Below are 25,604 nucleotides of genomic sequence, written 5' to 3'. Positions count from 1 at the left end.
GACCCACCTCTCAGATATCCGTAGAAGCAGATTTCCTTTCCATAAAAAAATAGGCAGATGTATGCAAGCCCCATGCAAGAGCGAGAACGCATGTGTTGCTTCTCGGGGAATAAACAAACCCACACCAAAATATTCGACTTCGTTGTTTCACTGATCACTGATCACTTTTGTTCTTCGTTTAGATTACTCTTTGCTTTTGTGTATATAGTGAACATTCAATATTCACGGGGTGCCGTAATATTTGTTCTTTGTGAGGTTTGAACGTTCATGAACGTTTTGGGGAGTGATTATTGTATATTCATGTGCATTGGTGCATTCAGCCAAGCCCTGATGTACTCCAATTTACTAAATTGGAGTACATGCAGAGATTAAATACAGCAGTACTTAGCGAGTTCGGAATTCGTTTAAGAAGGCTGCGTTGTAATCGTTGCAATTCTTTTTTACTTCTGGCTCGCAGGGCCGGACACCAATTTCCTACTTTCCGAAAGACCATAGGGCACAGTTTAGTTTAGAATCCTTTCCTGGTACTTGGACGTCGATTAGCCGCCCTTCTTCTTCTTCTTCTTGGCGTAACGTCCTCACTGAGACAAAGCCTGCTTCTCAGCTTAGTGTTCAATGAGCACTTCCACAGTTTTTAACTGAGAGCTTCCTCTGCCAATGACCATTTTGCATGTGTATATCGTGTGGCAGGCACGAAGATACTCTATGCCCAAGGAAGTCAAGGAAATTTCCTTTACGAAAAGATCCTGGACCGACCGGGAATCGAACCCGTCACCCTCAGCATGGTCATGCTGAATACCCGTGCGTTTACCGCCTCGGCTATATGGGCGGCTATAGCCGCCCCTATTATATGAAACAGACGCTCCTCCTGGAGAACAGAAGCTCAAGTTTACAGCAGCAACCTCCCTCCCCCTTCCCTAACAGCCTACAACTTAAGCTTCGACCGTGAATTAAACTCGACTCGACCTGTGTAGATACTTCTCACCCTCACTTTGCCGCTAAATCAAGGCTTAAACAATAAAAATTTCTTTCCACAATCTATTCTCTTCAAATAAATAAAACCAACTCTATTTAAGATATCGTTTATTCATAAATACGTATGTTTTGTAACAGAATTCCACATAGAATCACTCTAACGTCAATGGTTGTTTGATGGTGTCTCTATTGTGTGCTACTCTCCTCAGCAGCGGCAAATGCGTTATTCCTACAGAAGCAATTTTAAACTACACTTATCCTATATCTTAGGGTCTGTCTAGCAGCACTTGTTATGTGTGGTGTGATGAAGTTGGTGGAACCAACAGGATTGGGACAATTTCCTTTCCCTCAAAATGTGTGTGCCGACTGTTGTGCGAAATCCGGAATAATTGCTGTTGTTGGAATGGTTGATATGCGCTCTCTTTCTCTGTGTAATGATCAAGTTTATATTTTATTCAAATTTCTCTACTATAGTTTGGATCATGTGTCCACTTCAAATAGGTATCTCTCTTTTTGTGCTACAAATAACTGCGTTTTGTTGGCCAAATTTCTTAGGTTTAAAATAAATGCTCTCTCATTGAACAACTTCCACCAAGCTAATGTCGTTTGCATTCTGATTTTTTTCCCTTTCGTTGGAAGAATTTGACTATAATACTTTGATGTAAAACCATTTTATGCTAAAAAGTTGAATACAGCTCGCCGGTTCGATCTACGTTTCCGGATAACGACAGTAGGCATTTCCTTCGACCGCTTCCAATGGAATCCAGTCCTCCGATAGAGGTAGACGATTTTTGTTGACTTCAACCTGAAATTGAACATGAATGAATTATCGTTCGTCTATTAAACTTGTGCAAAAGCTAGTAGGACGGCCATCAAAACGCTGGAAAGGTGGCCTGATGTATTCCAAGAACATTCGAGTAAACATAATCTAGGTGTCAGGCCAAAAACCTACCTCTCTCAGCACTCGTACGATATTGCCGCCAACCAGCTTTTTGATGGCTGCCGTTCCCCAAAGTCGATCCCGGGCCAACTCGGCCAACAGCAGCGGGTAGTTCTTCGGTGAGCCACTTAGGCCCACGTGGCCCACTCCGGCAATGGCCCGTACGTAGTTGATGGCGGCAATGGCATCCTTCAGCGTCATCGGTTTATCGCCGCATCGTTCGACGTTCAACATGATAACGCCTCCATTTTGCGACAGAGCACTGCAATCCAGATGATAAAGAATTTAGGAAATTTGTCGGACATTCCGTAAAATGGGATAACATTGATCAGATTTAGGTGGATTTATGACCCAACAATTTATGAAGCGAAATAGTGTACAAAATTAAGGTGATTTATCGGTGTGGGGTCACTGTAGATCGATGTGTAGAATTTTCTTAATGATCATCGAATTATTGAACGACATCACCGATGCCGAGAAGCTTGTAGCACCGACGAACCGACGTGACAGTGGTGATTCAAAAGTGCCCCCCCCCCCCCCCCCCCCCAATTTAACGGTCGACCACCGAAGCGAGCGATCGCTTCTGTCAAATCAGCGCAGACGCGAACCGTTTCCTATATGAACACATGGGGGTTCGGTGTCGAGCTACCAAACCATCGCGGGCCGTTATAGAGGTGGCGATAGTGTTCGCTTATTTTTCATCATGGCGTCGCGGACAACAAATTTGAATTTATTTGTTCTAGCTGTCACGTCGGTTCGTCGGTGCTTGTAGTACCTCCCTTCGAGCGATCGGGGAGGTCCGCGTGGCGAAGCAGTATCGACAGAAGAACACATGAGTGTGCAAAGACCTTAAGCAGGTCGTGCTGAAACGACCTTCTGGCCAAGGAGCGAAGCTCGGCAGTGACACATGAGACCATGCTGCTCGAGCTGCATGGCCGAAATCTGCCATATGGGGGTAAGAAGCGTTAGGTATAGGACATCAGATCGTCTGAGACAGGGGTTTTCAGATCGTGCATCGCGGTGCACTTGGTGCACCGCAAAGCCTTGACAAATGCACCACGGCAGTTAAAAAATTCTGCCTCCATTTGAAAATTCTGCTTTCAATGCAACAGCATAAAATATACTACAAAGAATGTATCTTCAAGAATTTCGCTAAAAATCTTGGAAGTAATCTAACTAGTGGTACCGTCCACCCTCGGTAATTTGAACTTCTGGTAGTCCTGAGGGCATCGAAAAACATTTTGCTGATAACCTTTTTTATGCTGATTTGATTTATTTACAGCGTTTCGTTTCACCCCGTTTCATGAGCAGAATGACGTTAGAACCAATTGTACGATGTGCAGAGTACCGGGTGTCAAATTATAAAGTATTCAGATTAGAAGCGGTCAAACCAACGGGGGTAGACGGTATTGCAGAAGGCCTGAGAAGGGATCTTTAAATGATTTCAATGAGTTTTCCAGGAGTTCTATTAAAAATGTGTATTTTTTTTAAATGAATCATCTTCGTATCTCATGACTTGGCCAGAAAGTCGTGAAGAAATTTACCAAATACCTTGTCCGAAATATGCAAAAGATCTAAAAGTAAAGATACCGTAAATTTTAAGGGGTTTTTGGCGTAGATTTCTTCAGAAATCCAGTAATGTTATTGAAAAACAAAAGTAATCAAACAGAGGCCAAGCAGGAGTACGTTGAGATTATAAGATCCCAGCAAAAACTGTGGTAAAAATGTGGCAAGGACCTCACTAGACATGGGTAACTCACTCGCGAGTCGACTCAAAGAACCGATTCGCGAAACCGAGTGAGTGACCCACGATTCTTTTCAAAAGAGTTACGATTCGCTGAAGTTCATTACGAGTACTACAATTTGTCGAAAAGAGTTGGATTGACTGCGTACTTTACTGCTTTGAATCGCATATTTGTTCCATTTGCATAGGAAATCCAGCAAAGATGGGACTGATATGCGATTCACGGCAGTTTAGTAGACACAAAACCATCGCAATCTTTGCCAATCGATCATTTTTCATTCGTATATGGTCGGCTCGCGCTAGTGATTCGACTCTTTAGTGGAAAGAACGAAAATCTGTGTGTTCGCTATTTATTGCGTTGACGGCTGAGTCGTCCTTGCGAGCTGATTTCCTAGAAAACTGGAAAGGAGTCGGCTAACATCGAAAAATGGCATTTTTTCATCAAGTTTCGGAAAAGAGTTGCTGAATCGGTCAAAAGAGCCGACTCTTTTTTGAGAGTGAATCGGTAGCGATTCGCTCTCAAAATTGAATCATTTTCCCATCTCTAGACCTCACACGAAAATATCCAGAAAATATCCACAGCAAGAAAAAAAATCTATGCCGGACAACTGTGTCAACCGAACGTAACGAACGAAAATGCAAGTTAATATCATTATCACATCTGTGTGGAAAAAAACTATTTCAAAAAGGAGTACATGCACCTGAAAGTCCCTTTGAAAAGTACGACAACTTTTTTTTTAACAAATTCGATATTGCACTCGTTGAGTCTTTGGACAATAACGACCAGGTGCACCGCGTAGAGATTTATTTCCAAAAAGTGCACCGCGAACCAAATGGTCTGAAAACCCCTGGTATGAGACGTTCAACGCGAGTAACCACTAACCAGGCACCGGTTACAAAGCACGCAAGGGGCAAGGAAAAAAAGCCATAAGAGATCAGTTCTCAAGAAGATCAGGAACCAACTACCGGACCGGAGAAAGAATAAATCTTGGATTACGGCAAGGAAGAATAAAGAGTTCTAAAAACACGATAAGCCAACATGCAAGCTGCAAGCATGAGAGGGGTGTCGCGCTGGTCCGTGGCGCTCAAGGCCATGAGAGGGGAAAATCGATTTTGTCGCTCGGCGTGGATGTAAGCATCCGGCGCACCAGGACGGAAGAAATGATGTTGGTGCTGAAGAAAGATCGGCGTGAAAAGGCACATCCTATTAGGTGCCAAGATGTCCTGGGCGAGGAGGTGCTAGTGTAAAAAAAACCTGGACGAGATTACCTACACCACAGAACTCCCTTTAAGCAGCAGTGCGAGGGAGATACACCAGGCGGAATGCGAAACGACCCGGCAGGCATGCAGATCGCCACGGTTAAGCTTACCGTATTATAGGTGGGAGCCTATAGGATTCTTTCCTAAGCGAACCATATTCACACACCAGTGTGGACTTACCACCTTTGGCACCGGGAGGTGACCGAGCACCGGGACATACGAACTGTTCAAGCGGAGTAAGCCTAGGCGTGGCGCGGGACCTGCAGTTTGCTCTTCCACACATCTGGGCTTCAGAAATTCCACACATCCGGAAGCAAACTCTGTACAAGCAACACTGCTTCCAAAGTGGCACAGCCCAGCCTCGTGTCACAGTGCCTCGGGCACATCAGGAACTATGCCAGTAAGTTCCTGATTAAGCTTAGTTTCCTGCTCCCAAGTAGAGCGCTCAAGTAAAATTCCTCCTTTTTCCGTAAGTAATTTTGACATTTGTTCAACTGACAGCATTTTAACGAAATGATGCTGTAAGAAGGATGTGAAAGAAAAGGACACCAGGTTGTTTAGGATTTGGGGAAATTTCGTTCGTTTCCTCAGGAAATGTTATTGAAATTGAAATGTACTTTTTCGCGCGCGTGTGAGGAAAATGATTTAATTAATAACTTTTTGTGGGCTTCTGGGGAAATCCAGACTATGGATTCGCACTACGGTGGGGAGGAATGCTGCTGGGTCTCTGACGGTTACTTCATGGAGTTCTTGAAGAAATACTGGGACAAAGCTTCACAGGGAATTGAATGAAGATCCACGAAGGATTCTTTGTGATGATTCTTCTGGCATTCCGTACGAAGGTTTTTCTTTGAGATTTCGCAGAAAAATCTCTTGAATTTCTTCCAGGTGCTCCAGGTGGGATTGTCTTAAAATGCCTCTGAGATTTTCATTAGAAGTTCTACAAAAAATCCCTCCATAAGGGAATTCTGTAGTATTTTTTTTTTTGGGGTTCTCTCAGATATTTATTCAGAGATTCCCGCAGAAATTCCTTCCGGGATCATTCCAAGAGTTCCTTCTAGGACTTGTACAGGAATGCATTCTAAGATTTATCTAATAATTCCTCCAAAGATTCCTCCAGGAATTCCTCCGGAGATTCCTACTCCTCCGGACATTTCTCCAGGAATTCCTCCTGAGATTTCTCCAATAATTCCTCCAAAGATTCCTGCAGAAATTTCTCTGGAGATTCCTGCAGGAACTCCTCCAGAGATTTTTTTTTGGAAATTCCTCGGGGAGAACCTTCCGGAGATTGCCCCAAAAGATCCTCCAAAAAATCCTCCGGAGGTTTCTTCGGAGATTCCTCCAGAAATTCTTCTCGAAGTTCTTCCCGAAATTCCTCCCGGAATTCCTCCAGACATTCCTCCCGGAATTCCTCCGAGCATTCCTCCAAAAATTTCTCCGATGATTCCTCCAGAAATTCCTCTGAGGATTCCTCCAGGAGTTCCTTCGAAAATTCCTCCCGGATTATCTCCGCCAATTTTTCCAGGAATTCCTCTGATGATTTCTTCAGGAATTTCTCCGATGATTCCTCCAGGAATTCCTCCGAGGATTCCTCCAGGAATTCCTCCGAAAATTCTTCCCGGATTATCTCCGCCAATTTTTCCAGGAATTCCTCTGAGGATTCCTTCAGGAATTTCTTGGGGATTCCTCCGGATTATCTTTGCTGATTTTTCCAGGAACTCTTCCGAAGTTTCCTCCACGTACTCCTCCGAAGATTCCTCCAGGAATTCCTCCGGAGATCCCTCCAAAAAATATTTCGGAGATCTCTCATGTAGTATACTCCTAAACTTAAACATTTTTTTTATTTCGTCCGAATTCTAAATCGAAGATCTCACACGCGTCCGAATTCAAAATCGGAGAAGTTATCACTCGCGTCCGTCCGTCGCAAAAATCACCAACAGAATGAGCAAACAGTCTAACATTTTTTCGATGCAGCCAGACTCGAAATCTATGGCCGTTTCACTCTCACATACATTTGTATTATATTACCATCACTCTATGCCACTTCTCCCATTCACTCTCTGTGCCCATCCAAACCATGCACGCACACTCCATCATTCAACTTGAGCATAAGCTTGGCAGTCAGTCAACCATCTCTTTTCTCTGGCTTCTATCGTGGTACTCTCTTTCATTCATCACGAGGCTATCCGAAGCAAAACAAGCGTGCACGCATACATTCCAATCGTATCATCGAAATCATCAATGCCGGACAGCCATTCTAGTACTGTGTTACGTTTAGTAATAAATTTGTCGCATAAGCCATCCATTAGTCAATAAGTGAGCATTATACTGAACCGTTGAACGAGAGCGCAAGCTGTCACGCGCCCAATCAGTTGAGCACCTCTGCCTGAAAGCTTTCATCAGCCCAGCCATCCTACGCACCCAACGATTAGATGCAGAAAATTACCACGCACAAATACCACTGATAGTCGATGCTGGAACGTGTGCGATCGCGACGGCGAACGAGAGTCAGCTTCGGTAAACCCATACCAAAGAAAAGTGGTGTTCAACACCGTCGTTCAACATCCATCAAGACACCATATCAGCCCGCACAAATCGCAGCTCCGAGTGGTGGTAACAATAACTCACACCACTTCAAGCTGTCGGGGGAAAAAAGGATCGAGCAAACGGAGCTTCCACATTGTGCTGGAGTTCGATCTGGGGTGCAGTCGCGCATCTGCGAGCAAAAGTAATTTAGCCGGACGACAATTAGAAGCACGTTTCCTGCATTGATCGGGTGCAATTAATATTCAGTAGTCGCGGGTGGAAAAAGTGTGACGCTGGTACAGGTAAAACAAACCAACGGATAAATTGTCCCCAAAGTGCTACAACGCCATTTCTCCAGCAGGATCCCGCAGGAGGAACCCACGTAAAAACTCCATCGAAAGCAAGAACCGGATCAATTGTTGGTCGCTCGGTTGATTCCGCGAGATCGTGATCTTCGACCAGGGCAAAGCGTGGAGCGCCGCATCGACCCGGAATTCCGATAGCTGGCTCCAGTCGGTCGGCATCGTGGTTGCTGAAAAGCAGCGATAGGTGAGTCCAAAACAAAATGGCGGTCGACAGCCGATAACACATGGAACTTTTTATAGCTGACTGGCCGGTGCGACAGTGACCATCCGTCGAGAAAGTGCAACCGTCCGACACGCCGTAGTAGAAGAAACGCAAAAGGCCCCGCAAGGGTGAGTTGCAAGAACGCATTTTTTGAAACACGCCCGACTAAACATTCCTGTGTTCGACAGGGTTCTTTTTTCCCGTTTTTCTTATTGGATTTTCGGCATTCTATCAGTCGGACCGTAGACTGGCGTGACATCGATCCACGATCGGCGAAGGACGATTCTTCAACCAAAGCAAATCCCCAGCGGGACCGTTCAGAGTCCGGTGACGGAGAGGGAGTGAACCCGACCGAAGAGAGGACGACTATATCGGTCACGTGAGTTTCTCCTCACGACGGGAGGTTGAATCCGATGGTGCTTTGTGGTGGTGCAGGGCAGGCCGCGAGCGGTCAAAAGCGGATGGGCTGGCAACTCGCCGTGCCAAGTGAACGGGCCGACCTGGTGGCGACGGATTGAGGCGGTACCGTGAGTACCTAATTCTAGTTTAAGACATGACTGCAAGATCATTAGCATAAGATTTAGCGAGGAGTAGGGTTCAGGTAGGCCGAAGAAAGATGGCAAATACATGTAATTAAAATGTTAATTTTGGCTTTGTGATTTCGTTGGTGTCTTGGCCCTTTTGGTGTCTGCTTTGTGTTTCGCTTCGGTAGTTTTTGCTCTGCCCCTACCGGGAAACTTGCAACAACTGTCTAAAAGCACGCTCAACATTTTCCAATCAATTACTCAGTACCAAACTATATTCACTACATTCTTCCCCTTCTCTACTCTCACTTGATGTAAGTAACCAATTCAATCAATTCTAAATCGAACAAATTCCAAAGAAACAAATTCAATCAATTCCAAAACAAATATATATCCAATTCAAATTCAATACGAACACAATCTAATCCAAGTCTTATCCAAATTCAATACAAAGCAAATCTTAATCGATTTCATAGCAATACCAATGTTACCAAAATCCAATCTAGTTTCACTCCAAACTCACATCTTATTTGAAATTATTTCAAATTCAATCTAAATTCAGTACAATTCTAATCCAAAGTTTAACTTAATTGACTCCAAAGCAAATCCAACTCGATTCCAACCCAAATCTAATCTGAATCTAATAAAAATCCAATCCAAATTAAATCCAAATTCAATCAAAATCCAACGCGAATCTAATTCAAATCCAGACCAAACCCAATACAAATCCATTAAAAATCCAATCCAAAGCAAATCTAAATATTCTTGAAGCAAATTCGAAACCATTCCAAATTCAATCCAATCTAAATCCAATCCAATTCCACATCCCTTCCAATTCCTGTCCAACCCAAATCAAATCCAAATACAATCCAAAACAAATGCAATCCAAATCCAATTGAAAATTCACATTTAATCGAATTTAATCCAAATCCAACGCAAAATAAATCTAAATCGACTTCAAAGCAAATACAAATCTCACTTCAAATACAATCACAATTCAATATGAATCTAATCCGAATTCAAACTAAATACAATCCAAATACAATCCAATCCATATTCAATCCAAATCCAATTCTAATCCATTCCAATTCAGTAAAACCTAAATCCAAACCGAATCCAATCCAAATCCAGTCCAATTTAAATCCGAACCAGATCCAATGCAACCGAATCCGATCCAAATCCAATTCTAATCCAATCCACATTCCAATCCAATCCAAATCCAATCCAATGGAATCCAAATTTAATACAAATCCAATCAAAATCTAAACCAATCCGATCCAAATCCAATTTAAATTCAATCCAAATCCAATCCAAATCCGTTTCAAATCCAAGTCTAATTTAAATCCAATCCAAATCCAATACAAATCCAATCAAAATCCAATCCAAATCCAACTGAATCAATTCCAAATCCAATACAAATCTTATCCAAATCTAATACATATCCAAACCATATCCAAATTCAATCCGATCTAAATTCAATCAAAATCTAATACATATCCAATCTAAATCCAATACAAATGCAATTTTAATCCAACCCAGATACATGCCGATCGAATCCAATTAAAAAGGCAAATCTAAATACTCTTAAAGCGAATTCGAATCAATTCCAAGTACAATACAAATCTTATCAAAATACTTCCAAATCTAATAAAAATTCAATCCAAATCCATTCTAATCAAAATCCAATTTAAATTCAATCCAGATCCAATCAAATCAAGTCCAATCCAAATCCAATCCAATTCGATCCAAGTTCAATCCAAATCCAATTCTAATCCAATCCAAATCTAATCCAAATCCAACCCAAATCCGATAAAACTCCAATTCAAATACAATCTAAATCCAATTCAACCCCAATTTATATCCAACCCAATCAAATCCAATCCAAATCCAATACAAATCCCAATCCAAATCCAGTCCAAATCCAATCCCAATCGCATCGAAATCAAATCCAATCCGGTCCAAATTCAATCCAAATCCAATTCTAATCCAATCCAAATCAAATTCAATCGAAATCCAATCCAAATCAAATCCAAATCCAATCCAAATCCAACCCAAATCCAATCCAAATCCAATCCAAATCCAATCCAAATCCAATCCAAATCCAATCCAAATCCAATCCAAATCCAATCTAAATCCAATCCAAATCCAATCCAAATCCAATCCAAATCCAATCCAAATCCAATCCAAATCCAATCCAAATCCAATCCAAATCCAATCCAAATCCAAATCCAATCCAAATCCAATCCAAATCCAATCCAAATCCAATCCAAATCCAATCCAAATCTAATCCAAATCTAATCCAAATCCAATCCATATCCAATCCAAATCCAGACTCAATCCAATCCAAATCCAGTTCAATCCCAATTCAATCCAAATCCAATTCATATTCAATCCAAATCCGAGCCAAATCCAATCCAATCCAAATCCAAATCTAATCCAAATCCAATTCAAATCCAATCGAATCCGATCTAAATCCAATCCAATCAAATCTCAGTCCAAATCTTATCCAAATCCAACCAAAATCCGATCCAAATCCAACTCAAATCCAATCTAAACCCAATTCAAATCCAATTATATCCAATCCAATCCAAATCCAATCCAAATCCAATCCACATCCAATTCAAATCCAATCCAAATCCAAATCCAATCCAAATCCAATCCAAATACAATCTAAATCCAATCCAAATCCAATCCAAATCCAATCCAAATCCAATCCAAATCCAATCCAAATCCAATCCAAATCCAATCCAAATCCAATCCAAATCCAATCCAAATCCAATCCAAATCCAATCCAAATCCAATCCAAATCCAATCCAAATCCAATCCAAATCCAATCAAATCTAATTCCAAATCCAATCCAAATCCAATCCAAATCCAATCCAAATCCAATCCAAATCCAATCCAAATCCAATCCAAATCCAATCCAAATCCAATCCAAATCCAATCCAAATCCAATCCAAATCCAATCCAAATCCAATCCAAATCCAATCCAAATCCAATCCAAATCCAATCCAAATCCAATCCAAATCCAATCCAAATCCGAGCCAAATCCAATCCAATCCAAATCCAAATCTAATCCAAATCCAATTCAAATCCAATCGAATCCGATCTAAATCCAATCCAATCAAATCTCAGTCCAAATCTTATCCAAATCCAACCAAAATCCGATCCAAATCCAACTCAAATCCAATCTAAACCCAATTCAAATCCAATTATATCCAATCCAATCCAAATCCAATCCAAATCCAATCCACATCCAATTCAAATCCAATCCAAATCCAAATCCAATCCAAATCCAATCCAAATACAATCTAAATCCAATCCAAATCCAATCCAAATCCAATCCAAATCAAATCCAAATCCAATCCAAATCCAATCCAAATCCAATCCAAATCCAATCCAAATCCAATCCAAATCCAATCCAAATCCAATCCAAATCCAATCCAAATCCAATCCAAATCCAATCCAAATCCAATCCAAATCCAATCCAAATCCAATCCAAATCGAATCAAATCTAATTCCAAATCCAATCCAAATCCAATCCAAATCCAATTCCAAATCCAATCCAAATCCAATCCAAATCCAATCCAAATCCAATCCAAATCCAATCCAAATCCAATCCAAATCCAATCCAAATCCAATCCAAATCCAATCCAAATCCAATCCAAATCCAATCCAAATCCAATCCAAATCCAATCCAAATCCAATCCAATCCAAATCCAATCCAAATCCAATCCAAATCCAATCCAAATCCAAATCCAATCCAAATCCAATCCGAATCCAATCCAAATCCTATCCAAATCCAATCCAATTCAAATCCAATCTCATCGAAATTCAATCCAAATCCAATTTAAATCCAATCCAATCGAATCCAATCCAAATCCAATACATACAATCAAAATCAAATGCAATCCAAATATAAACCAAATCCAAACCAATCGAATCCGATCCAAATCCAATTCAAATCAAAACCAAAACCAATCCAAATTCAATCTAAATCCAATCCAAATCCAATCCAAATCCAATCCAAATCCAATCCAAATCCAATCCAAATCCAATCCAAATCCAATCCAAATCCAATCCAAATCCAATCCAAATCCAATCAAATCCAATCCAAATCCAATCCAAATCGAATCCAAATCAAATCCAAATCCAATCCAAATCCAATCCAAATCCAATCCAAATCCAATCCAAATCCAATCCAAATCCAATCCAAATCCAATCCAAATCCAATCCAAATCCAATCCATATCCAATCCAAATCCAAATCCAATCCAAATCCAATCCAAATCCAATCCAAATCCAATCCAAATCCAATCCAAATCCAATCCAAATCCAATCCAAATCCAATCCAAATCCAATCCAAATCCAATCCAAATCCAATCCAAATCCATTCCAAATCTTATCCAAATTGATCCATATCTAATACGAATCCAATTCAAATCAAATCCAATACAATTCCAAATCCAACCAAATCCATTCCAAATCTAATACGAATCCAATCCAAATCTAATTCAATCCAATTCCAAATCCAATCCAATCTGATCCAAATTCAATCCAAATCCAATCTAGCTTTTTCCAGATCCAATTTAAAACCAATCCAATCGAATCCCATCCAAATCCTAACCAATTCATTTTCAATCCAAATCCAGATTAAATCCAATCGAATCCGATCCAAATCTAATACAAATCCAATTTAATTCCAATACAGTTTTAATCCAATTGAATCCGATCCAAATCCAATCCAATCTAGTCAAATCCGATCCAAATCTAATCCAAATCCAACCAAATCCTTTCCAAATCTTATCCAAATTAATCCAAATTTAATACAAATCCAATCCAATCCCAAATTCAATCCAATTCCAAATCCAATCCAAATTCAATTTAAATCCAATCCAATCTGATTCAAATCCAGTCCAAATCCTTCTCAATCCAAATCCAATCTGGCTTTTTCTCCAGATCCAGTCTAAATTGCATAAATCCAATTCAAACATTTTCCCAATATTGTCCAATGAACGTTTTTTTAATTCCTTTTTTCGTTTTAAAAAAAGATCTTCAAGCTCATATACAACAACCTATCACACAAAAAATTGAATGTGGCCAGCGTCCAATTATTTGTGTCTCCAATGTGTTAATGATTTCCATAACCAAACCAAAACCATTTAGTTTTACGAACAATTTTCATTTTTGTATTGACAATTTATCTTTTTATAAATTGTATTGCAGATACCCACACGTTCTGCATTTATGGCGAGGTACCCACGCGTCCTACCTTTTATATAGTTCAACAAATTTCATATTGCAGATACCCACTCGTTCTGCATATGCGTTTTCAGTTTTTTTATTCTCATGCTGGAGCAGATACCCAGTCGTTCTGCTCTCAGTGCAAGGAACCCAGTCGTCCTGCATAATTCCAAAATTGTTTTTTTTTTCATTTTTTCTCATGTTGGAGCAGATTCTCAGTCGATCTGCTTCCAGTGCTAGGAACCCAGTCGTCCTGCATATTTCCGAACTTCATTTTTATTCATCCTCTCCCAAATCAATCTCTTCAAGCACCAAATCAATCCCACTTCCATGCCCCATTACAAAATTAATTATTGAAAATCATCACTGCTCACTGCATTTCAAAATTTTACCAAATCCCTACCGAACCGCGCCATGTAGTATACTCCTAAACTTAAACATTTTTTTTTATTTCGTCCGAATTCTAAATCGAAGATCTCACACGCGTCCGAATTCAAAATCGGAGAAGTTATCACTCGCGTCCGTCCGTCGCAAAAATCACCAACAGAATGAGCAAACAGTCTAACATTTTTTCGATGCAGCCAGACTCGAAATCTATGGCCGTTTCACTCTCACATACATTTGTATTATATTACCATCACTCTATGCCACTTCTCCCATTCACTCTCTGTGCCCATCCAAACCATGCACGCACACTCCATCATTCAACTTGAGCATAAGCTTGGCAGTCAGTCAACCATCTCTTTTCTCTGGCTTCTATCGTGGTACTCTCTTTCATTCATCACGAGGCTATCCGAAGCAAAACAAGCGTGCACGCATACATTCCAATCGTATCATCGAAATCATCAATGCCGGACAGCCATTCTAGTACTGTCTAAAAGCACGCTCAACATTTTCCAATCAATTACTCAGTACCAAACTATATTCACTACACCTCATTCAACCCCTCCGGAGATTCCTCCAGAAATACCTCCTTGACATTTCTCCAATTATTCCTCTAAATATTCCTTGAGAAATTCCTCCAGAAATTCCTCCCAGAATTCCTCCCAGAATTCCTCAAGAAATTCCTACCAGAATTCCTCCAGAAATTCCTCCCGGAATTCCTCCGGAGATTTCTCCAGGAATTCCACCGGAGGAATTATTGGAAAAATCTTAGAAGGAATTTTTGGAGATTTAAAAAGACACGGACATGTTCAATGCTTCCAGTGAGCTTTTCGCTCTTTGAAGGAAGCACGACACTAGACAACGGACTAGCATGCAACACCCAGCGGCACAGCCGAAAATTTTTCCTGACAGCTGCGGCGGGAATCGAACCCGCGCTCCTCAGCACGATGCGACTAAGAGCTTCGTGACCCTAGCCGCACGACCACGGAGCCGCACATTTGCTCCAGAAGATCCTCTGGTGACTGCTCAAGAAATTGTTTCAGGGATTTCTCCGATAAATTTCTCCACAAATCCATCCGGGGATTCTCGGGGAAGTCCTGCAGGAATTCTGGAAGAAATGCACCAGAATTTAAGAGGAACTGCTAGAGGATTTCCCGAAGAAGTCGTGGTGGAATTATTGGTGAACTTCTGGTGGAATTACCGAGGTAATTTTAGATGAGTTCCTGGGAAACTCCTGGGGGAATTTCCTTGAAACTCTTTGGGGAAAATCCCCTTGATGAATTCCCGAAGAACTCCAGGAAGAATTTCTGGGGAACTCATGGATATACTCCTTAAGGACCCAGACAACCAGTAATCGTATAAGATGTTGCATAAGATGATAAAGTGGAGGCCATATGCGTGCATGCCTCCATTTAGGCGCATGTAAAATGTACGTATATCGCCTCCACTTTAACATCTTATGCAACATCTTATACGATCACTAGTTGACTGGGGAATTAACGGGGACTTCTGGAGCCATACCCGGGGACTGTCGGAAGTTTTATCGGAGATTTCCTAGAGGATTCACCTTAAAATTTATGGATGATTTCTTGGGAAAGCCTTGGAGGAATTTTCGGAACACTCCTTGAAGAATTCTCGGGGAACTCCCTGTAGGAATGCCCGGGGAACTTCTGGAGGAATTCCCGCAGAACTCCTGGAGGAACATCCCGGGGAACTCCCTGGAGGAATGCCCGGGGAACTTCTGGAGGAATTCCTGATAATCTCCTGGAGGAAGAACTGGAGGAGAACTTCTGGATGAATTCCCGTGAACTCCTGGGGGGCATTCTGGAGGAATTATCGAGGAACACCTGATAGAACTCGTTTAGGAATTTTCGAGAACTAGCCAGCTTGTTCCTGGAATTAAGAGCTATTTTCATGAGGAACTTAAAAACATCATCTTTCCAAAACTCCCAGAGTCCCGAACTTTTTTTTGAAATCATTCAAAAAAAATCATCGAATCATCGTCTCTTGGACCCACAGCTTCTTTGAAGAACTTGGAGGTATTTTTTGGAGGAGCTTCGCCGAATTATTAGTTTTTTAATAGTATATCCCGCTTCCCGTCAAAATCCCGTCAAAATCGTCCCCAAGATCGTCCCCCAATTACCACCGATAGAGCGAGACAGAGCCAGAGCAATGCTGCAGATTCTCACATAATTACTTTCTTCCAGGAAACAAACTTATTCACCAATCAGAAGTTGTTTTGAAATTAACCGCAGGATATCCCCGCTCATTGCGTTTTGCCGCAGTGGCAGAGTTGCGGATTTTTTTTGAGTACATACCACAGTGCTTCCGCATTCCGTTGCACTTCAAACAGATGTTTTATCTTGAGTTATTCCCTTGCCAAATCTTTAACCCTGTGTACTTTAGGCCTAAGGCCCCTGTGTACTAACAGCTTAATGCACACTGATGTCTTTGGTGCGAAAGAAGAAACAAAAAGAAAGAGAAAATGTCACTTTTACTCACGGAATAATACATCGACATATTATTCCGTACGGAAAATTAACAACATGACTGACAGCATCGTATGACAGTGCCATCTGTTGGCAAATCTTTTTGGCTGCGAATTACTTATCATGCGAGGTATGCACTTCAAACGGAATCGCTCAAGTAATTTTCGTTCAGTGCATTATTTTTCCGTTACCGGAACGGTCAAGAAATTTAACACAGCAAGCCCCATTTGATTTGACGTTTCGTTTCAGCTCCGTACTAGGATCCGGAATAAAGCGACGCTTGCTCATTTCTTGAGCGATTCCTTGCCTGAATTTCCCACGCATCGAGATAGGCCAAGAAATTTCTTGCGATCTGCGTACTACCCATCAACTGCGAACGCTAAAGTAATTTTGATTGCAAAAGTTTTACTTGACCATTACTTGTCCTATCCTTTTACACAATACTTACCAGGTGGAAACTAACCATTATAGTATACTGGTCATGCTTAGTAATTGATTGTTGAGATATGGCACACACTTAGGTATCTATGCACAAGTGAGCCGATGGCGACGGCATTCTATCTTCTTAATAAGATCGGGTGACACTGACTTGAAACGGCGGATAGGCTAATATCGACGCTGTCTTCCACCCCATAAAATCGTGGCATGGCCTTAAAGTACGCTCCTAATCTGTGCCCAGCTTAGGCAACTAACTGAGGGCAAGTAGGTTCAGATGAACACTACTGATTAGCGCTGATCCGGCTCTGAGCCCATCCCCCATAAGGGCCAACCCTCGGGTGGCCTCCCTGCTTGCATAGATAACCACCAGTATCCTTGGCGACTACTTCATCTGTAGTGAGGGATAGCGGCTCAATGGGGAGCCCAACAGACAATAAATCCATCAATAACAACAACGCGGTCGAGAATGGAGTTGCGGAGAGTGTAGTACCCGTTCGCGCGTGGAGGCATAAAAAGATCGCCACCACGAGGGGCTGGTGCACCCACCACAGCGAGACAATGGCGGGTAGTTCAACGGTTGCGCGTGGAACAAGTGGCGCACGAAGCGGTACAGCGCCAACCGAAGAAGCACAAATGACCGGTGCAGACCACACGCGGGCGCTGAGCCGCAATAGGAGCGGACTACCACAGATGTTGGTAGTTGCTGGATGCAGCTGGATAAGCTGATCGGCTATACGAGCGGGCGGAGCAACATCAGCAAGGACCTGAAACAGGGCCTGCTGAAGCTCCGAAAATCGTTGGCCCTGGCCAAAAAGGAGTACGATCTCTTGGTCGCGAAATGAAGTGCTGACGCTTACAAGGAGGAACGGTTCAACCAAATGGACAGCTTGCTCTTTGCGGTCAATACGACAATGCAGCACGAAACCATGCAGCTCGCCGGGCCCTAGTGGAGCGGTCAAGCCACCCTACGGCTCGAGCTGAATGGTCGATGTCTGCTGGAAAGTCCGGCAGAGACGGACGTGAAGCCGAAGCGGGAGAAGGGAGCGGCCAGCGCTACTAACCAGGCAGCCAAGCCGGTTGCGAAACGCGCAAGGGGCAGGAAACCAAGCCCCAGCAGGCCAATCCTAAGAAGAGTGGTGGCCAACTAGACCAAGGGAAGGAGAACGCTTGGATTACGGTATGAAAAAAGAAAAGGGCGAGAACTGTAAAATCAGCCCGCGACGCGAGCGCAGCGATGCGCTGGTCTTCAAAACCGAGGCGGATACGTACGCCGGTCCATGCGAGGTGAAAATAGCCTCTCACCGCTGGGCGCAGATGTAAAAAGCATCCGGCGCACCAGGACGGCACTGAGCACTAGCTCAAGAAGTACTAGGAGAAAAGTGCAGGTAACGTTGAGCACATAGTGGGTAAGGTGCGATGCAAAGAGAAAAGAGATCGGATAAGCGTCGAAGCACACTCTGTGGAAACTATATGCAGAACGCATGAACCGTACATAGTAGATGAGTTGCGATGAGTGCGAAGATGCGATGGAGCTGCTTCGACGCATGTGATCGCAAGAGAACGCAAGAGAATGCTTGTCGGGTATGGATTTTATGATTGCGCTCGTTGTGTATGTAAAGCAATGCGGATTTAATGTGTTGGGAATGCTAATAGGTAATATAAAATACGTTAATATGTTGTTGTTTTTAAACATAACTCAATGCTTTTTCACATGACATGCATTTTGATGGACCGGACGTAATAAAAATTTATCATATTGTCTATCGATCACTATGTAAAATAACATATTTCATTGCATATAAAATAGTATTTCCGATTCCGATTTCGATTTAAGTTTTTTACAGCATAATTTTGTTATGATATGTGTATAAGAAAACATTTTATTTTCTCTGTTCGGGATTTGAATCAAGTGATCAATGTTTGATATGGTCGTTTGTCCAGTGCATGTTATTCATGTGCAAGTTAGAAAGTTTAAGGTTTTATGGTATTCAACTTAATTGCTAAAACGATTCTGATTGAAAAGTTCTGCTTTTTTCTTTGTCAGGCAAAACTAGAAAAGAGTGTGACATCGATTTCGATTGATACTCTTTTACCTAATATATGATGAATATTGTATACTTGGGTGTCTACTCATAACTCAAAATAAATTCCCTGAGTTTTCCAGGTTTTTCCAGATGAAATTTTGAAAGTTTATAATTAAAAAAATAACCGAAATTTTCAAAAAATTATAAAAGGTGACTTAGGGTATCATCGCCAGGTTTGTTCTCTTCGTCATGCGGGATTTATGCTGGTCAAATTGCCTGAAACTTGATCATATTCAATTTGGTTGGGAAGGATTTGATGCCAACTCTGAGTTCAACAGGTTTCAAAAAACCCCCCATGACGAAGAGAACAAAACTGCCGAAAATACGTAAGTTACTCTACTTTTCAAAAATTCTTTCAATATTTCTGAGCATTATTCCTGGAATTTCTTCCAAAGTATCTTCCTGGCTTTCCGCAAGATTCTTTCACACGAGATATCTGTTTGAGTACGTCCCGATATTTCTTGCAAAGGTTTTCCGATATACTAGAGATTCTCGCTGGATTCTTCCTGAAGATCCATCCAAAACTATTCAAAGTTTCTTCAAGAATGTCGTAGCCATGCGGTTAGAGTCCGGGTGGATGAGGGTTCGATTCCCGCTCCGAACGATGAAAATTTTCACGAGAATAGCTTCTTATCCGTAGCCACTCCGTGTTAAGTTTCGTTCAATCGGTACAGCCGCCGGCTGAAGCCAGTGTCCATGCCTGTTTTAACGGTTTTCCGGGGCAGCTATCCATAAACTATTGGATTTTTACCGATAGTTTTCCGATATTCCTCTTGTTTTCCTCGCGGAACTTCGTCCGCAGCTACTTTCAAGATTCCATTTGGTTTTCAGAATTCCTCCTTGGATGTCCTTAATATTTTTTTCTCGGGATTACTATTATCTCGAACTTTTTTCGAGATGTCTCATTTTTCTCAGGTTTTTCCTGAAGTTCCTGTCGAGATTTCTTCAATAACACTTTGCGGAGTCTCTCGCAAGATTTTATTCGAATTCTCTCGAATATTTCTCCATGAATTTCCTATAAGGTATTTCGTAAGTTATCTCAGGAGACATTCTGAGGAAACCCCGTAGAAGAATCCCTGCAATTACTTTGGGAGAAATTCCTGAAGGAATATCCAGAATCTCGGGACAATTTCTGATAAAGATTCCGGGAAGAATTTTGGGAATAATGTACAGAATATCTGTAAAAACTCTCAGGTGGATCACTATAAGAAATCCGGTACAACTACAAGAAACAGCCTGGATCTGAAAATATGCAAGAGAAGAATTCAATGAGAAATATCAGCAATAACTCCTGTAGAAATCCCAGAAGGCACTCTGGAAAAAACATCTTAGGGGAAAATCCAGGGTATTTTTATTAAGAAAAGCTCTGAGAGACATCTCATGACCAACATCGGAAGGAATCTTCTGAGAGAAGTTCCAGGAGATACTCCGGGAAAAATCTCAGGTAAAACTTCAAAATAAACATCGCAAAATTTTTTAACAAATTCCTGTAGGAGACCAGAAAGAACATCTCGAAGAAAGCCCAAAGCAATGGTTTGAAGATATCACAGGAAAAAATAAAAGAAATCTCTTGAGGAACTCTTGCAGTAAATTCGTGAAAACTCCTTCAGAAATACTTGGAGAAACTTTAGTAGGAACTCCAGGAATAACTTCTTTAGCAACTCTGAAAAACGTTCTGTGAAGATCTTCTGGGGAAGTCCCAAGAAGGAACACCGGAAGGAATCGGGTAAAATTTTCGAGAGGAGTGCCGAAAGAAATTCCACGATTTATCCCGACAGACATTCTTATAGAGTATTCGGAATTAATTATGGTAGAAATCCTACGATGATTTCTTTGAGCAAAACACTGGAGGAACTCTGAGAAGAAATAGCATCCCCGTGAAAAACTCCAGGAGAAATCGGTTGGAATTCAGGAATCCTGGAAGGAATCCGGAAGTATACCTTTCCGGAAAAGAAATCAAAAAGGAATACTAAGAAAAATAGCGTCAAAAATGCGGAATGGAATTTTATAAGAAATCCTGGGAGACATTCCAGGAGATATTGTTAAAGATGTTCCAGAAAGAAATTCTGACGGAATTTCTGGAAAAAAATCCTTGTAGCGAAATTTCTATATGGATTTTTACTACCAGGTTCATACGACCCAATGATTTTTTTTTCGGAGTAAAATTTCCCTGAGTACTCAAGAAATTCCCTGAGTATTCCAGGTTTTTCCCTGTTAAATAAAATTCCCTGAGGATTCCCGGTTTTCCAGGTTTTTCCAGGTAGGAGACACCCTAGAGACATCTTTTCTCGTAGATGTCGCCGAAAATTTTGTAATGAAAAAAAAATCTATACCCTTAAATAATACATACTTGCCGAATTTTTGTTTCTTTTTGCCGAGATCAGCACAATAAAGTAATGTTTTAATGCCGAAAATCAGTATAACAGTCTCATATTGATTTAAATTCAACACTCAGATAGCTCAGTCCGGAAAGTAAAAATATGTGTATACATAAAGACATCCCTCACGCGGATATAATTACATTTTATACATTCTTTTATCAAATAATTAATTCAATAATCTCAATCTTGTACAGTTACACCAGATTTGTTTTTTGAACTGATCGGTTTTTGCTATTGCAACAGGATCAAAACTGACTAAGTTATAGCAAAAAAAACGGCCCGCGCAAAACAAAAAGCAGGTGCATTTTATCTTTCCGCTCTTACAGATGAAACGATCATTTCACTACCCACTTCCAAAGAAGCGCTTCAACATACAAGCGACTTCATCGATCAAATCACGCGAGTCGTTGATGCGCACGAAATAGGCGAAAAAGGATGTGAAAACAACATGCGCACCCTCATTGAAAACCTCATGCACTATGGCCTATCAAACTTCCCTCTTCTCATCTCATAACTTATCGCATCCGATCGCATCTCACCTTACCCACTATGGTCACAGCCTAAGAGCCCTAACAGCAGAGGCAACTCTCCAGTGTAAAAACCTGGACGAGATTGCCGACGCAGAAGAGCTCACAGGCCGCACTCAAACAGCAGTGCGAGATAGATGTACCAAGTGCATCGATCCGCCTGCGAAAGGGCCCGCCAGGCACGTAGATCGCCCCGATCAAGCGTCTCGTAGGGAGGTGAACAAGGCGACTGAAGTCGGCAAGATCAGGATAAGCTGATTAGTGTGCTCGCTCAGCATCTACGAGCCGCCAGAGGCGTGTTTCACGTGCTTCGAGCAAGGACACAAGTTGTGAGCGTTAAAGGCCCCGACAGGAGCAAACTCTGCATGAAGTGCGGGGTGGAAGGTCACATCGCCCAGAGAGTGCAACTCGACACCAAAATGCCTGATTTGTACGGCGAACAAGGGTCACACGACGGGCGGTCCTAAATGTCAAGGCACGCGAGGAGGTCGAACCAACCGACGACAATGCTGGTTACACACTGTTACACAATAAACTTGAACCACTACACTGTGAACCCGCACAACAGTTGCTGACGTGGCAGTCAAGTACGGACATCACCCTGCTAGCAAACCCATACTGCACCAGTCCCAATAACGAGAACTGGGTGGCGGTTAAGGCCAAGGAAATAGCAATCTGTACGACCGGTCGCGAATATCAACGCGATGTACCACTGCAGTTGTGTAGAAACCCCTCGCATCGATGAGGGTAGAATGGAACGAAGTGCACTCATGAGGCCTACAGGGCGGCTAAACTGGCACAGAACAAAGCGATTAAAGCACGTAAGCGGGCGTGCTTCAGATTTCAGGCTTCTGCCAGGTAGCCAACACGACCCCTTGGGGTGATGCCTACAGTAAGTATAATCATGGCCAAAACAAAGGGTGCATCAGCACCCCCAGAACGCTTCTCCGATATGCGGCAGAATATCTTGGAAACGTTGTTTCTGCGCCACGATACAAGACCATTTGTCCCCGTCCCCTGGGCCGAACCGAGAAAAGCGATGCGGCCCGGTGACGAACGACGAGCTCATCGCAATAGCGAAGTCGCTTATGTTGAACAAGGCTCCGGGTCCGGACGGTATTCCGACAGTAGCCAGCAAGACGGCCATCGATGCAAGGGAGCGTGTTCAGAATGGCTATACAGATGTGCCTATACCAGAAGGGTCGATCCTGAAAGGTGGACGCTATTAAGACTGTACCCAAAACGATCAAGAAAGCGCTCCAAAGGAGAATCCGCTACTGCGCAGTCGTCAAGATGAACGTAAAGAGTGCGTCAGCTGGGCCGGCATCGAGTGTGCCATACACCACCTAGGAGTCCCGAATAGCCTATGCCGGATATTGGAGAGGTCATTCCAGAATAGGGTGTTAATCTATGACACCGAGGAAGACGAGAGGAGCTACAACATTATCGTGGGGTTACTTCAGGATTCCATCCTGGGTCCGGTACTATGGAACACGGCGTATGAAGGCTCATACATCCACCGGGAGTTAAGCTGGTTGGTTTTACCTTTGATATTGCCTTCGTGGTATACGGTGAATCGATATAGGAAGGAGACCTGACAGCAGCGCACGCGATTGGCATAGTAGAAAACTGGTGGTGTCGAGACAGCTGACACTCGCGCACTACAAAACGGAAGTGGTGGTGGTAAACTACTGCATGTCTGAACAGTAGTCATTGGTCCCCACAGGCGGGTGTGTGATCAACCCCAAGTGTTCACTGAAGAAACTTAACGTCAAATAGTTCATCGATAGTCAGTAAATAAATATTAAGATAGTCTAAATTAACATCACAGTTGTCCTATTGGGACGATCCCAGACCATTATCATAAATAGAAGAAGCCAACTGATCAATGTACGTCCGATTTATGGTACCTACTTACCTCATAATATGATCTGGAACAGCTGCTGTAGATCCATTACACGCCATCGTAGAAGGAAGAGCATTCGACAATAGCAGAGGTGCCTTGGCAACGTTCAGAGCCACCATCATAGCCGGTTCGGACAGTCGCGATATTTCAACTAGCATTCCAAGGCGGTTCATTTCCTGAATAACGACCTGAAAGTACACACGTATATCTTCTAATTCTGTAAGCATCATAAAACACTCATAATCACCTCTCCAAAATTTGTCAACGTCGATGGAAGATTCTCATCGAAAAAGTCCGTCCTGATGGAAGCACTGGCCCACGGAGTCGTACAGCCTAACCCAGTCAACGATACAAATCTAGCTCCCAAAGAATACATCGACCGTAGAACAGCCAAGCTCGACCCCAACGTATGACCTCCCTCCAGCCCAAACAAAATAGCCAACTTCCCGTCGGTATGCGCCTGTTCCATCGCATCGGCACTTTCCACAATCACCATATCCGAGTTTTTCTTTACCATCCTCCTGGCGTCGTCGATACCTTCCAACGTCAACTGCACCGCGTCCAGATATTGGGCGGCGCACGGAACAGAAATAGGCCACAGCAACGCCCCCACCATACTGTTCTTGACCTCGGCATAGCTCTTGCTAAAATTGGCGCCCATCTGTGGCGCCCAATAACCTTCCACCAGCGGAGACTCCGCCAACAAACGCCTTATGAAAGCTAATCGAGCTTCCAGCAGCGATGAAGACCTGAGCTGAAGTCCCAACGGGATACCTGCGCCTAACGCTATGCAAATCAACAGCGCCGAAACGGCGGCAATTATCTTCCTCGAACGCCTCGAACTTTTAGGCACCTTCGGAGGCGGTGGCGACATGCTGTCCTTCTTGTACGAGTGAATGCTCCCATTCTTGATCTTCTCCGGGTACTTGGTGATCTCGGGCGGCAGGTCGATGTCCGCAATCTCGGTGAACACGAAGCAATGCTGCTTGCAGGTGGACGACTGGTGCTGGTGGATTGTGCCCAGCTCCATGAAGTCCGCATGGTTTGGCATCGAGTTCATCTTGCGATAGTAATGGTAGTGGACGCGGCGCTTGTTCTCACCGCCCGAGGAGGAATTTGCCGCTTCCGTGATCTCTGGCGGAGACGAATTCAGCTTTGCGAACGATTCTTGGATTCTACACAAAACTTTTCACATTGGAGTACAACAAAGAATGAAGATAAACAAAGCACGTACGTTCCTCGATTATCATCTATATACGAAGGTGACAGAATTTTTTTCTGGTCGATTTTTCGCGGACATGCGCAGAACTGTTCCGCGCCAAGGATTCCCACATTCTTTGAGGGAAAGGACATTAGTAAATAGATGAAGGTAGTAGTAGGGATGATAAATTTTCTACGGTGGATATTAGACCGGCCCAAATACAAAAATGTTTAAAAATTCTACGGGGCACCCTCTAGAATCGTGCTTTTGGATAGGAAGAACAATCTGTGAAAGATTCAGCTCAATCGGTTGAAAACTGAGCTGGCGCAAATGAGTTGAAGGTTTGTATGGGATTCTCAGTCCAAATATATGGGAAATTGGATGCCCTCCAGCACGCCGGTTTGGCGAGTTCGAT

At 42.6% G+C, this 25,604-nt stretch overlaps 1 protein-coding gene and 1 long non-coding RNA gene across 2 annotated transcripts; one reads left to right on the top strand and one right to left on the bottom strand.

The window, feature by feature from the left end:
- Window positions 1-1,066: 1,066 nt before the first annotated feature.
- LOC109419817 (dipeptidase 2) lies at window positions 1,067-25,263 on the bottom strand. The gene is made up of 4 exons (XM_019694114.3): window positions 24,236-25,263; window positions 24,001-24,176; window positions 1,928-2,177; window positions 1,067-1,780 (listed from the first exon to the last, which is right to left on the bottom strand). Exons 1-4 carry the CDS (start codon window positions 25,046-25,048, stop codon window positions 1,685-1,687), a joined length of 1,335 nt encoding a protein of 444 aa, XP_019549659.3. The 5' UTR covers window positions 25,049-25,263; the 3' UTR covers window positions 1,067-1,684.
- Window positions 7,211-8,657, top strand: LOC115265467 (uncharacterized). The gene is made up of 4 exons (XR_009996460.1): window positions 7,211-7,747; window positions 7,807-7,994; window positions 8,051-8,140; window positions 8,201-8,657. It is a non-coding gene; the product is annotated as an uncharacterized LOC115265467 (long non-coding RNA).
- Window positions 25,264-25,604: the final 341 nt, after the last annotated feature.

Source organism: Aedes albopictus, chromosome 1 (genome assembly GCF_035046485.1).
Source record: "Aedes albopictus strain Foshan chromosome 1, AalbF5, whole genome shotgun sequence".
NCBI lineage: Eukaryota > Metazoa > Arthropoda > Insecta > Diptera > Culicidae > Aedes > Aedes albopictus.
This window is presented reverse-complemented; position numbering and strand designations above follow the sequence as displayed.

Bases quoted from the DNA above. Each gene is read 5' to 3' on its own strand.
- LOC109419817 (XM_019694114.3), bottom strand. From the start codon at position 25,048: ATGAACTCGATGCCAAACCATGCGGACTTCATGGAGCTGGGCACAATC. The intron at 24,177-24,235 runs GTGATTATGAGT...GTGTACTTTCAG, and splicing joins CGTTGACAAATTTTGGAGAG to GTCGTTATTCAGGAAATGAA. The intron at 1,781-1,927 runs GTAGGTTTTTGG...GTTCAATTTCAG, and splicing joins TCGTACGAGTGCTGAGAGAG to GTTGAAGTCAACAAAAATCG.